Source organism: Anoplopoma fimbria, chromosome 2, assembly GCF_027596085.1.
Source record: "Anoplopoma fimbria isolate UVic2021 breed Golden Eagle Sablefish chromosome 2, Afim_UVic_2022, whole genome shotgun sequence".
NCBI classification, from domain to species: Eukaryota; Metazoa; Chordata; class Actinopteri; order Perciformes; family Anoplopomatidae; genus Anoplopoma; species Anoplopoma fimbria.
The window spans coordinates 3214571-3228932 of record NC_072450.1 but is presented as its reverse complement, the minus strand read 5'-3'; the positions used below and the strand labels follow the sequence as shown (position 1 = coordinate 3228932).

The 14362-nt window shown below is 38.2% G+C and overlaps 1 protein-coding gene across 4 annotated transcripts; it reads left to right on the top strand.

Moving 5' to 3' along the window:
- The first annotated feature begins 12 nt into the window (after positions 1 to 12).
- Positions 13 to 12423, top strand: prc1b (protein regulator of cytokinesis 1b). 4 transcript variants are annotated; one of them, XM_054612135.1, is made up of 15 exons: positions 13 to 127; positions 194 to 326; positions 4018 to 4140; positions 4344 to 4577; positions 5380 to 5550; positions 5946 to 6095; positions 6194 to 6341; positions 6430 to 6566; positions 7630 to 7725; positions 7813 to 7959; positions 8053 to 8163; positions 8285 to 8398; positions 9762 to 9941; positions 10061 to 10095; positions 11655 to 12423. In XM_054612135.1, exons 1-15 carry the CDS (start codon positions 117 to 119, stop codon positions 11701 to 11703), a joined length of 1839 nt encoding a protein of 612 aa, XP_054468110.1. In that variant the 5' UTR covers positions 13 to 116; the 3' UTR covers positions 11704 to 12423. The 4 variants fall into 4 exon arrangements, with proteins under 4 accessions (XP_054468110.1, XP_054468126.1, XP_054468118.1 ...); XM_054612151.1 differs by lacking the exon at positions 8285 to 8398; XM_054612143.1 differs by lacking the exon at positions 10061 to 10095.
- Positions 12424 to 14362: the final 1939 nt, after the last annotated feature.

The window sequence follows — 14362 nt, the reverse complement described above, 5'->3', positions numbered from 1 at the left end:
GAGGAACGGAGAGCAGAGAGAGAGACGCACCACAGCAGACTGGGATCTGACCACAGCAGACTGGGATCTGACCACAACACAACTGGGATCTACCCACAGCAGACTGGGATCTGACCATGAGGAAGAGGTGAGTGTTGTTGGAGTGTTTGCGGTGTTTGACGTGACTTCCGGGTTGACATGCTCCGTCCTGCAGCGAGGTGCTGGCGGCGGAGGCCGTGTCCTGCCTCAACAAGGCGCTCTGCCACCTGAAGGACATCTGGGAGGAGATCGGGATCCCCGAGGACCAGAGGCTGCAGAGGACCAACGTCGTGAAGAACCACATCAAGGTGAGGCCTGCACACATATATATACATATATACATATATATGTATATATATATGTGTATATATATTACATTATCATTATTAAACCACTTTACACTACTGTTAAAGCTTCATATGAGGACCAATGTAGTGAAGAACCACATCAAGGTGAGGCCTACACACACATATACACATATATACATATATATATATATATGTGTGTATATATATTACATTATCATTATTAAACCACCTTACACTACTGTTAAAGCTTCATATGAGGACCAATGTAGTGAAGAACCACATCAAGGTGAGGCCTGTATACACACATATATATACATATATATATATATATATATATATATGTGTGTATATATATATGACATTATCATTATTAAACCAGTTTACACTACTGTTAATGCTTCATATGAGGACCAATGTAGTGAAGAACCACATCAAGGTGAGGCCTATATGTATATATATACATATATATATATATATATATATATGTGTTATATATATATGACATTATCATATGACCAGTTTACATATTTACCTGTGTATATATATATATATATATATATAATATATATATATATATGTATGTATATACCTGCTATATAGAACCAATGTAGTGAAGAACCACATCAATATATATATATATATATATATATATATATTATCATATATTAAACATGGATTAAACCAGTTTACACTACTGTTAATGCTTCATACCTGCTGTATGAGGCTGAGAGAACCAATGTAGTGAAGAACCACATCAAGGTGAGACCTGCTGCTCACCTGTATACATTATACAGTACCAGTCAAAAGTTTGGACACACCTTCTCATTCAATGGTTTTTCTTTTATTTTTTTTATTTTTATTTTATATATATTTTATTTTATATATATACAGTACCAGTCAAAAGTTTGGACACACCTTCTCATTCAATGGTTTTTCTTTATTTTTATTTTTATTTTTTTCTACATTGTAGATTAATATTGAAGACATCCAAACTATGAAGGAACACATATGGAATTATGTGGTAAACAAACAAATGCTCAACAAACCAGAATATGTTTTATATTTTAGATTCTTCAAAGTAGTTGAATGAGAAGGTGTGTCCAAACTTTTGACTGGTACTGTATGATACATTATCATTATTAAACATGGATTAAACCACCTTACACTACTGTTAATGCTTCCTTCACCCTTGTGTTGTCTTAACTTTCTGTATACACCACTAAATCTCTAAAATACAGCAGCTTGATTCAATTCAGTTTATTTTGTATAGCCCAGAATCACAAATTACAAATTAGCCTCAGAGAGCTTTACAATCTGTACACATGCAGCATCCTCTGTCCTCTGTCCTTAGACCCTCACCTCCTCTGTCCTTAGACCCTCACCTCCTCTGTCCTTAGACCCTCACCTCCTCTGTCCTTAGACCCTCACCTCCTCTGTCCTTAGACCCTCACCTCCTCTGTCCTTAGACCCTCACCTCCTCTGTCCTTAGACCCTCACATCTTCTGTCCTTAGACCCTCACATCCTCTGTCCTTAGACCCTCACACCTCTCGGGAGAAAGCACAAAGACTTCAGGGTAGAAGCAAAGTCAATAAGCGTAATAGTACAGGGAATAATAATAGTAATGTGACTAATTGCATTTTAAACCCCAAATCTATTTTGCATGAAGAAACAACCTGTCATTCATCACAAACTTTGTGAATATCTCGGTTTTTCCTCTTCACAGTGCAGAAAGACTGTGTTTAATCAGTGGAATCCACTCGTTTTTATTACAACACACTTCTGATAATTGTTTTCTTTACTAAAGTATTGGTTTATTATCAATATTATTATAATGCTAAAGGTACTGCATAGGTGCAAACATATTTTTTTTAGCAAGATATATTCTTCAGATACCTCTTCCTGTTGTAAATCACCGTCTGGACGTCTGAATAAATCCGATCTAGGAGTGAAATGTGCACTCATGGCTACAGTAAAGAAGGTACTGGTTGTACTGTCATCTGCAGCACCTTTATAGCCTCTGACTGCATTCCCCATTAGAAAACAATGCTTTCAAGAGATGTTTACTCTCTCTGATCTTGTTCGTATTTTGTCTGTGAACTTCAGTCAGGTGTGGGGTCGTCAAAAATGACCCCTTAGACAAGATTTGTACCCTGTTGGTGTACAGCTTTTATGGAAATATGAACAAAGGCAATGTTTGACTTTTTCTCATGTTGGGGTCATTCTAGGAAAAGTCATTGAATTTCAAGTTGAAAAAAGATCATTAAGGGGGTTTCCTATGCTGTTAAACATAGTGGCGGGTCATTTTTTACCCCTAAGGCAACACAAGGGTTAAGTCAGAAAATGTAACTGTGATCTGAGATGATTATCAACCGGTTTCAGGTGGGTGGGGGGGCTTTTCTACAAAGACACGTCAGTCATGAGTGAAACTAACAACACAATAGAGACATGGGGTGATTAATCAGAGTGGAATCAGGTTTATGCCAAGTAGGTTTTCACCCACAAGGGATTTACCGGGGTGTTTTGGTGAGAGAAAGTGAAAGGAGAATTCTGCAAAGACAAGAAACTTAAATATAGAAAGGAACATGTGGAGAAAATACTGTAAAAATACACAAAATATCTGTTTTTTTTAAGGTGAAAGAGCTGTATAGGTTTATTAAAGAATAGGCCAAAGTTCACAGACAAATATTTATTTTGACTATATCCTGATATTGAATTTATCTAGGCTGATATTGGTATTATGTAAATGAGATATTTTACAGTCAAAACATGCAGTTTCTTCTTGTTTATCAGCTGCCACAAAAAAAGAAACTGAAATATAGAAAGGAACATGTGGAGAAAATACTGTAAAAATACACAAAATATCAGTTTTTTTTAAGGTGAAAGAGCTGTACAGGTTTGTGCAGGAATCGTGCTATTGCTCACAGACAGATGTTTATATTGACTTGATCCTGATACTGGATTTATTCAGGCTGATATTGATATTCTGTTAATGAAAACATAGGACCAAGATATGCACTGATTGAGATATTTTACGATGAATAAACATACTTGTAATGGCAAGTTTGGAGATGGCTTCAAACGTGCAGCTGCCACATACATACCAGAGTATCTCTCTAGTTTCTACTACTGATTTATGTCAGATGTATTTTAGAAATGTAAATGACAGTGACAGGCGTTCATCATTAATGAAAAGAATTGTGATATTTGATTTTCATCAAATCGCTGAACACTTACAACAGCTATAACAGACTATTTCTATTTAAATTATTGCTGTAGCATTTGAAAGCCAGTGCAGGATGAACAACGCTGAATTGTCTGTGAGATTTTCCTCTTTAAAATTTACAAAAAGTTATTTTCATTTGAGAACAAGGAAGCTTCCAGTAAACAAACTGGTGGAGAAAAACTTAAAATATCATATTTTCTACAGTTGAATTGAAGTACTTTGAGCTCTCATGTCTTGTAATGTTTGCAGGCAGCAGTATTATGTGTTAATAAACTAGGACAGGTACCAATAAAGCAGCATCTTTACACAAATGTTTCTGCTCCAGGGTTCAGTAATCTCTTGATATCTGGTTATGTTGGCCAGGATAATCATCAGAATGACCTGTTATTGGATTCCGGTAACCATTTCAACATCTCCACACATCTCTCTGCACAATGCTGATTCATTTCCTTGTCTTCTTCTGCCAGAGTTTACTAGAAATGATGATTAAAGAGGAGGAATCTCTGAAGAAGAGGCTCATCAGCAGCATTCAAAGCTGCAGGACAGAAATGGAGAAACTCTACCTGGAGCTGCAGATGCCTGTGTTTGAGGTAACGCCGGCTGCAGAGCACGCTTTGTGTTGCAGCACCAGCATGCAAATGTTCCTGTTATTGTTTCCATTCTGTTCTAATAAGATGCGTAACCTTGTTAATGTACATCTCAGTCATTGTAGTTACTGGTTGGTTGTAGATAAACACACTTTGATGGTGTGAGAAACATCTTCATCTTGTTGTTGTGTTCCTGGTGCGTTCAGGAGGAGACCGGCATCAGCATGCTCCAGCAAGAGAAGAACATCCGCACGCAGCTGGAGGCTCTGATGAAGGAGAAGACTCAGCGGATGCAGCAGCTGAAGGAGCTGCTGGAGCAGGACCAGGACCTGTGCGACCTCCTGTGCTCCACACCGTACGGCCTCGCTCCGGACTCCGCCCCCACGCCGGAGCAGCTGGAGAGCTTCAGCCAGCACATCGCTAACCAGAACGCAGAGAAGGTGGGAACCCGCTTTTTACGCCTACGTCTAGTCTGTTCGGTTAGTTTGACTGCATGAGTAGAAAAGCTGTGTTTCCTCTAGAGCTACAGGCTATACCATTGAAGACGGGCAGACCGTTTTGGAAGATGTTTGTCTTTGCAGCACAATAATCTTATCTAACCCAGTTTCCGCAGCAGGAACTTTCCCCAGGGAACTGTTAGAGGAAAGAGATTAAGTTCCAGGGACATTTTACCCCCTAAAAGGACTTTGGTTGTGTGGCTAGTACTTTCTGAAAGTACAGGAACTTTCAGGGTGGGGTTTTGCAGGGATGACTGTCCCCGATTGGTCAAACACACAAAGCGCTGCTGCTTTAATTCGTGTACCGCTTTATTCATAAAACAAGGAGGTACTCTAGTATCAATTTAGACTCCCTGGAGTCCCCGGCCCTCTTGTGTAGCTTCCTCTTCTAAATTATAACATTTAGGTCACTTGGACTGTAAACACATCACTTAATGAAATCTGGAAAGTGTATTTTCAACCTGTTGACTCATAATTTGCTGCTGCTGAAGATTATTGTTGACTCCACTGCTCTAAAATCTGTCCTCACATTGAGTGACAATTTTAAGATACATTCCTAAATGCTAGATACATTGTTTTGACATTTTACAATAAAGATGAGGTTGGTCTTAATAAAAGAATACATATCTGTCCTCGAACAACAAACAGCAGGTCACTACAAAACCACAACAACACAGAAGCTTTTGTCATAAACACTTATATAGTCTGTTTTTGACCAAATGGTGTTCTGCTTTGGTGCTTCCAGGCGAGGCGGTACGCTGAGTTCATGGACCTCAAGAGGCAGATCATCGTGTACATGGGAGAACTGGAACACGTCCCCGAGACCAGCTTTGAGAAGGACGTCGTCTGTGAGGACGAGGACTCCTTTTGCCTCTCAAGAGACAATATCACGTCTCTCAAGCTGCTTGTTTGTCAGGTATGAGATATATATATATATAAAATATTTAATGGAATTTTCAGCTGACTGGCTGCAGTGTTTCCCAGAGGATTGAGATGTAAAGTTAATATCTCTGAAGGAATCGTTGGTTGTCATTGCATTACTTCAATCATTCACTTGTTTACATCTACCTGGTGCTTCTTGTTATAAATGTTACACTAACATTATCAGTTAAGTACTAAGTTTCTTGTTTATATGTTTAACTCAAAGGTTTGTGAATTGACCTGGTTTTGAAAATAACATATCGTTAGTTTCTAAAGAGACCCTCTCAAAAAACACCAGACTGGTGTTTGATTTTTTTTTTTTTATATATATATATATATATATATAATAAGCGATCCAACGCTGAACTTTGTGTCATGTCGATCCTGCAGCTGGAGGAGCGAAAGGCGGAGAACGAGGCGATGTGCGAGGCTCACCGAGAGAAGATCCAGCGACTGTGGGACAGACTGGATGTTCCTCAGGAGGAGAGGGAGGCCTTCAACGAGCACATGGTCACCTCCAGGAAGAGGAACCTGGAAGCGGTGAGAAGATTTGACTCCGACTCCCTGGTTCATCCATTTTTAGTTTCTGTTGCTCATGACTGTTAGTTTCTGGCTTACGCTTTATTTTCCTTCTTCAGCTACAAGCAGAAGTTCAGCGTCTGGAGGAGCTCAAACTGTTAAACATCCACAACGTGACCGACGCCATCCGCTCCGAGATCGCCGTGTTCTGGGAGAAGTGCTTCTTCAGCATCGACCAGCGGCAGTCGTTCAGTCCGTATTTCAGCGGTGGGTTCTCTTCTTTAAGGTCGTCTTCATCAGAACATTACTGGAGTTTAGTGTTGAGGCTTTATTTGATATTCTATTTATATTTTAGAGGACTTTACTGAAGATCTGCTGAGTCTGCATGACGCTGAGATCCAGCGCTTGAAGGAGCATTATGAGGATCACAAGGAGCTTTTTGACGGCGTCCACCAGTGGGAGGACAGCTGGAGACTCTTCCTGCAGCTGGAGGTGAGTAGCTGTGACGGGGAACGCAAACTAAAGCACTCACTGTGAACAGAAACCGGAGTAGCAACAAAGCTTCACCAACATCTGATGGTGCACAAGTGGAACTAAACGATAGCCAATTGACCCTTCTCTAAGTCCCACCCACAAACAGACTGGCCAATCACAGTGGTTCATCGTCCTGCTGCAACTATCTGGCTCTCTTTATGTTCAGGCTGGTTTAGTGGATTTGGAGCTCGTCATGTTTAAACGTTGTGTAATAGTGATACTCGTTACCTGGAGAGGTTGAGAGGAGATCTACGTTAGCAGAGTACGTTAGCACAATATTAACTAGCGCTAGCACGTCTATGCTACGCTAGCTCTTGAAGGTATACTGAATGTGTTATTCAGTAAAAATAATTTAAATATAGTTAAGACAGATGCGGCAATAGTTTAGGAATGTGTAAGGAATATTTTATATTTTTTGCAATATTTAATATACATAATGTTATATATTGCATATTTTTTATGCTGGTTTTTTTAGTAGATGCACAACAATCCTGACAATACATAAAGTAAAAGGAAAAAAAAATATGAACACAAAATCCCCAACTCTTTCAGAAACATGATGCATCTTATTTAAAAAAAAAATAATAATTCTTAGATATGTCAATGATGATTAGCAACAAAGGGCATGAATGTACACCAATGGGCAAGGGACATGAGAAAATGGCCAAAACTACAATTTAGAAGCCAGAGCTCTCGATTAAAAGCCTGATATAGAATGCATGCTTTAATGCTTTAATGGCCGTGGGGAAAAAATATGGTTTTAAAGACAATGGGGACATTTGTGTCCTTAAGGGTCTGAGTGTCTGTATTTTAGCTACACAGTTGATTATAGATTTATTTTAGGAGCTGAGGGGGAACTTCCAACATTCAAAAAAAAAAAAAAAGAGAATATTAACACTCTTGCCAAAAATGATTCCATTTGCATTACCACAGACAAAACAATCTAAAAAATGTAAAAGCCTATAATGTCCCCACAAATGTTAAGTCTGTCATCCGTCTCCTTCCTCTTCCTCCCTCACAGAAAAAAGCCACAGATCCAACAAGGTTCACCAACAGAGGAGGGAACCTTCTCAAAGAGGAGAAGCAGAGGTCTGAGCTGCACAAAAGTCTTCCCAAGGTAACTCATGAACACTGCCTCTCATTTTCTAAACCAACAGATCTTTTGAGCCTTTAACAGTAACTCATGTGTTTGTTTTCTGTTTAGCTTGAAAAGAAACTAAAAGCCCAGATTGACACCTGGGAAAGCGAACAGGATCGAGAGTTTCTGGTTAACGGGGAGAAGTTCATGCAGTATGTGGAGGAGCAGTGGGAGCTCCACCGGATAGAGAAAGAGAAGGAGAAACAAGAGAGGGTAAGCACGCCGCCATGTTGTTATTATGGGATTATGTAGCCTGTTTGTTTTGCTGTAAAATGTGCTGACTCTTCTCTCACAAACTCTTCTCAGCATCTCAAGAAGAGCAAACAGACGGAGGAGGACATGCTGTACGGGACAGCAGTACGGACCCCGACCAAACGCAGACTCCTCGGCCCTCAGACCCCAAATAAATCAAGAAAGGTGCTAAAACAATTTCACTTTAATACTTTAGGCTGTAAATTCTGGCTTTATTAAACACGTGGCGTCTGTATTCGTCTGGCTGTTTTGCCGCTAACCCTCCCCCCTCTGCCTCTGCCTTCAGTTTAACGCGACCTCCAGCATGTCTAGCGCCACCTCTAGCAGCACCAGCCGCTCCGTCTACGGCGCAACTGTCTGCCGCTCGCCTGTGCCCCGCCCACCTCTGTCAGCTAACAAGGTTGGTTTCATTTTCAAGATGGAAGACGTAGAGATCACTAAGAGGGCTGCTCACATGTTGCGTCTTAAAAAAGCTTAGAAAACGACAGCCGTGCCGCTTCCATCCTTTTATCCAAGGTTCTAGGGGAGGTTACGCTCCTGTCTAGTCTGCCGTAACTAAGCAACCACACCCTGAACCCTGTGATGATGATGATGAGTTGTGAAAATTTAGTAATAAGCCTCACTGGCTAAAGTAAACAAGTAAAAACAATGAAAAATTGATTTTGAATCAAGTTTGAAACAAGTGTGACGGATGAAATTCAATGATTACCACCCCCCTTCATCTCATAGATCTAATGGCTGTGATTGGTTGTTACTTGTCACATGACGTATTGTGGTCGCTGCTGTGTTCCACGACAGTTTTTTTAAAATCTGAAACACATTCCGAACGTGTACTTTGACAATAAGGGATATGTGGGTGACAAGAAAAACTCGGCATCTGAAAGACATCCAGGGCTGCAACTAACTGTTGTCTTTCATTAACTATTAATCTGTTGATTCATTTCTAGATTCATTGATTAATCGTCTGTTAAATGTCAGAAAATAGTGAAATGTGTCCACCCCAGGTTCTCAAAGTCAAAGTTGATTTAATGAAAGTTTCAATCATGAAGATATGTATTTAAATAAATGTCTTTTGAGTAACTATCTATCGCTGAAGCAGGTAACCATGGTGATTGAGCCTTATGGCAACAGAACTACACTCACAATTCTGAATACTTTCCATTGAGTTGCATCGTTTTCAATAAAACAGAAATTAATCAGCACTGAAATCTAAAGAATGGACACTTTAAAGGTATTTTTTTGTCCAACACTCAAAGATATTCAGTTAATATGACATAAACCAGAGAAAAACAGGAATCCTTCACATTTGGAGGCTAAAAAAATGCATTTTCTGCCATTTTTGAATGAAAAAGGAATTCAAGGATTAATCAAAAAACTAAATAGTTGGCAATTTATTCATCTACTGGTTGCAGCTCTAAAAAATGTACGGGAGATTGGAAAAATCAGCACTCTAGAAAACCTTTTGACTGGCAGACATCCAAACAATGTGAATGAATTGAGGACGCATAAGGACAGATGGACAAATGACACAAAAATCTAAAAAGTCAGAATAAAGAATGAGCTTTTTTTTTTTTATATTCACACTTTCTGCTCCTTTTATACGTTAAGTGTTGTTTTGTCTGTTGTTTTACTTTTCATTTGCACAGAAACTTTTCCTTCTTCATGTGAACTAGTATTTCTTTCATCCCGTAATTCTTAAAACCTCATTGCGGTACTGTTAAAGAGGATATCTGGTCCGACTGGTCTGACGTGTGTCCCTCCAGGGTCCGGCATCGCGGACGCCGGTCGGCGGTAAACCCCCCAACCCTCGTCTGCTGGGCTGTAACAAGGAGAACGAGGCCTTGCTCAAGGGGAGCCCTCTGAGCGGTGCGTTGACGACCCCCGCTAGTCCACAGCGTCACCACAGCATAGCCTCTGTCGCCAGCACGTATTCAGAGTTTGTGGTAATTTACACTTTTGTCTCTAATCTCTTTTTCCTCTGCTTCCTTTCTTCCCCCTCATTTCTGTGTAATAACACATTTAAAAGAGTCATAAATGCTGATGATGTACATTTATGTTTTAGAGGGACTTGGTCAACACTGAATCTGTTCAGTCAAGGTGTGTTTGGAATCCTAAACCTGTGTGTAATTCTGATTAATCCCTTTTTAATGGAGTAACTGCATCCCTCTAATTAAAGGGAACATTACCCTTAAAGAGCAACTTAACCTTCTGCTTCAGCTTTCACATGCACAGTCAGCGTTCAGACCGAAATCAGCCCTGCGTTAAAAAAACATTGAAGGGGATGTTCAGGTTGTCCAAACACCCAGACGCTGGAAACTACTTGTGGAAATAACAATAACTTTTAATAATAACTTTATTTATATAGCACCTGTTTAAAAACAGATTTACAAAGTGCCTCGACAGACAAATATAACAAGAGAAAGCTCCACATAAGGTCCAGCAAAAGCAAGACTAACTAAGGTCAAATTGAAACCCTGATAAAACTGAACAATAGGTGACACAATAAAACCAACGGATACGATAAGAACAAACAACCAAAAATGATAATAATTATGAAAGCAAATTTGTTTTGCTTTTCTTTTTAAAGATTCTGAGTTAAACGTAGAAATAAGGCGTTTGCATTACAATGTAATATCCTCCATTCGTTTTCGGTTGCAGGCATTTGATGGCAAACACAAAGCCTTGACTTTGCGCTGCATAGCCAATCATTTTATTTTGCTGGAGCAGACTACATTGGCACCTACGCTATGCAGACAGACTGAACTCCTTTAAAGGAATGAGAGGGCTGGAAAAATCAGGAAAACAGTTTGCCAGTCATTGAAATCACAGAAAATAAGAGATGCTCTGGAATACTGTTTCAACATTCTCTTCTTTTGGAATGCTGATGGGCTCAAGTCGGTCTGAACGCAGCCTTCACTGCTCTGACATCTTCCTCTCTTTCTACTCCTGACCTTTCACTTCTCAGTCGTCCGTCTCGTCCGTCTGTTGGACTGAACTGACTGAAGGCGTAATGCGTAGCTGCTTGAGTCAGAGATGATTGGTTGAGGTTAGGCATTGACTTTGAGTAGTTAGGGTCATTCATAACAACCTTGTGTACTTGAAAATGAGAGGTTTTCTAAAGGGACTCTGGTGATCTCAAACACTACCACTTTTGTCCACAGGGGCCGCCAAAATCACCCCCCAAAAAACTTGTAGCGTCTTTAAGTAAGGGCCACAGCTTTATTTATATTCAATGGAGAACAGTTTATCTTCTGCTATTGATCTTCAACTGCATTTTATTAAGCAGCAATTTCAAAGCACTTTTTGGGGGAGTTTGCCTAAAGAATCCTGGTAAATGTAGGAATCAGTAAGTTAAGTAGGTCCAGGAAAAATGGCTTTATAACAAAACTAAACAAAATAGCTTGACGTGAATAACTTGATAAGACTTTACAGTGTTTAAACAAAAGAGTGGATTTCTGCAGTTAAAAGCTCATCTTATGGATCACAGTCTTTTTTCTTCCTAATTCACACTAACAGCCTTCACAGCGCGTCACTCCATCGTGACTAGAAAAGGTCAAGCGGCTGTTTGTTGATGACACGTTTGCTTCTGAAAGGCCTCTCCTGCACATCGTCACGTTACGTTCAAGTCCTAAACGTGTTCTTCTCTGTCTCCACAGCGAGACCTGTCCAAGGCCTCTAACGCCAAGATCCAGCACGACATCCTGAACTCCACCACCTCCAACCTCTGACCTCTCCACCCTGAGGAGGACTGCGGCTCAGCTATCGCGTCCTCTCAATGAAGTTCAGATCTCCGCTTTTCACTGCAATCCGCTTTTATTAGTATAAATGAAGGTAATAATATATAAAGTGTGAGGTTGGTGATGAACTCGGACTCTGTGGTCAGTTGTTGAGCATTCAGCGGTCTATCACTGTCTGTAAGAGGAACAAAAATGTCTGTATCATAAGTTAAACTAACACTATTTTGGCTCTCTACATTTTTTTGCCAGTTATCGGGATGTAATAATTAATGCATTTTTTTTACCACACGTTTATATTTTTCAAGAAACGAAAGAAATTCTAGCTTTCTGATGTTATGCAATCCAGAGTAACAGGCCAAATGTATTATGAATACTTTGCACTTTTAAAAAAAAATATATATATATTTACATCGCGTTGTGAAATGTTACACACACACACACACTCACTGTTCCATCCCAAGGTGTTTTTTTATACACATGTATGTATTGGTGTACATATTTCTGTATCTGCTGTTCTCTTCATAGTAACTCCTGTTTGACAAAAATGTTAGTTGTTCAAACAGGATGTTAAGACTGTTGGTTATTAAAGAATGCTCTATATTGGTGCTGATTAAATACAGTTAAATCACATGGAATCAATACACTATCATGGCCGATTAAGAAAAGCTTCTCAAGATATAATAAATGTATTTTCTCTTGAAAAATACAGACTGTTTATATTTTTTAGATGAATAATTTTCCGTAAAGAAAAGTTTATATTATATTTATATATATATATAACATATATTTTATAGAAATTTGTATATTACAAAATGGTATATACCATTTTTTATATACAAATTTCTATATGATGTGTATATATATGTATGTATATAGATATATATGTAAATAATATATATATATATATATGTGTGTATATATATATATATATATATATATATATACACACAAATTTCTTTATATACAAAATCTTTTCAATGAATCCTCTACACCACTACTTTGCAATAAGACGCTACTCTTTTTATGTCTTTCTCTGCATTGTTTCATACAAAAGGAACTTTACACACAACCAGAGCTCAGTATTGTATATTATATATTTAATGTAGTCTTGATTTGCATTTAAAAGGGTTGTAAAACTAGAAGTAAACTGTAACACACCAGTCAACTGTAATTAGGTAAAACAATTAATAAAATAAAATTGTGTCTGGTGAAGATGGATACTAACTTTGGAAAAACAAAAGTCACAGTTGCACTATCAAGTCGTATTCCCTGACGTTGTCATTGATTTCAGTTGGCATCAATTTTGGTATATTTTGACATTGATTTTTATTGGTATTTTTAATACACATACAGATGTTTCAGAGTGTTTGAAATCAACCCAAAGTCATGGATATGCATTGGTAATAATGTGTATTAGTCCTGCGCATCTATACAGATGTGTTGAAGCTTAAATCCAGGTGTTTTATTTGTTCTGTTTAAGTCTTCTTTAAAGACAAAACTAAATGAAAAAATCAACCTTTTGAAAGGAACAAGTTTTATGGGCAATTTGATCACAGACGGTTCTTTCTATTTGAGATTATTTACTTTATTTTTAGTATTTCTCACCTTTGTGTCGGCAGATTCCCCTGATTAAAGGTCTTAAAGATTTACCCATTGATTTGTGATTAGCTTTGTATGCAAACTAATCAGGGAGCTGCGGCCCTCTTTAATATAATATTTCAAATTCTAGGAAATAACATTTTACCACTTAAACAGACTTCAAACTCAGTCTTTGGGAAGATAACAGCCATTAAAAGCTTGAGCTCGAGGTTGATTTGAGGTTAGCTCACATGACAGGACCGGCTGATGTTAACGAATAACAATCAGGTTAATCGTTAACCTCGTTTGCTTGTTTAATTCAATCAGTGTTGATTAAACATCAGCTGATGTCATCTGACTTTCTCTGAGTGGGCTTTAGATTTGTTGTGACATGAACTTCTGGCTGCCCATGAGAGACACTGTCATCTATGTCTAAGAAGAAGGTGATTCTTAAGTAAAGGGTAAACAGAATCCTTTTTATACATGTTTTGTGCATAACCATAATTGGAAAAATTGGGGATGTTTTATAACTAAAACTGGTCAAAGAATAGAAGTACAAAGGTTAAAAGCTGCATGAACCAATTTTTTTAATCTAGGAGGCAGAAGAACTTGTCTTCTCCTTGATTATTTTTTATTTTATATATTGTGGTCTGTACACTTGTCTTTCTCCTTGATTTTAAAATGTTTCTCTTATTTCCATCTTCTTTTTTCATCCTGTAGTAGACACATCATGAAACTTTTGTTTTGAAAAATGCATCTAGTATCTATTCTCTCTCTATCCAGTTATCTAAAATATATATACTTTTGCTATCAATTAGATTTATTTGGTTGATGTCACATTAAAAGTTCATGTTAACATTTTAATTCATTGTACAGGACAGCAGGATTAATTGAATTTTCAGATAGGAATGTCAAATCTGTTCAAGATCTTCTATTCTTTTTTGTATTTTTTATTTTTTTAACTTATTTTATCATTTTCCTTTTTTTGGACACTGGCCCTTAATATTAATTGTTGTAAAAATTAAATATATAAATACAACATGCCAAAA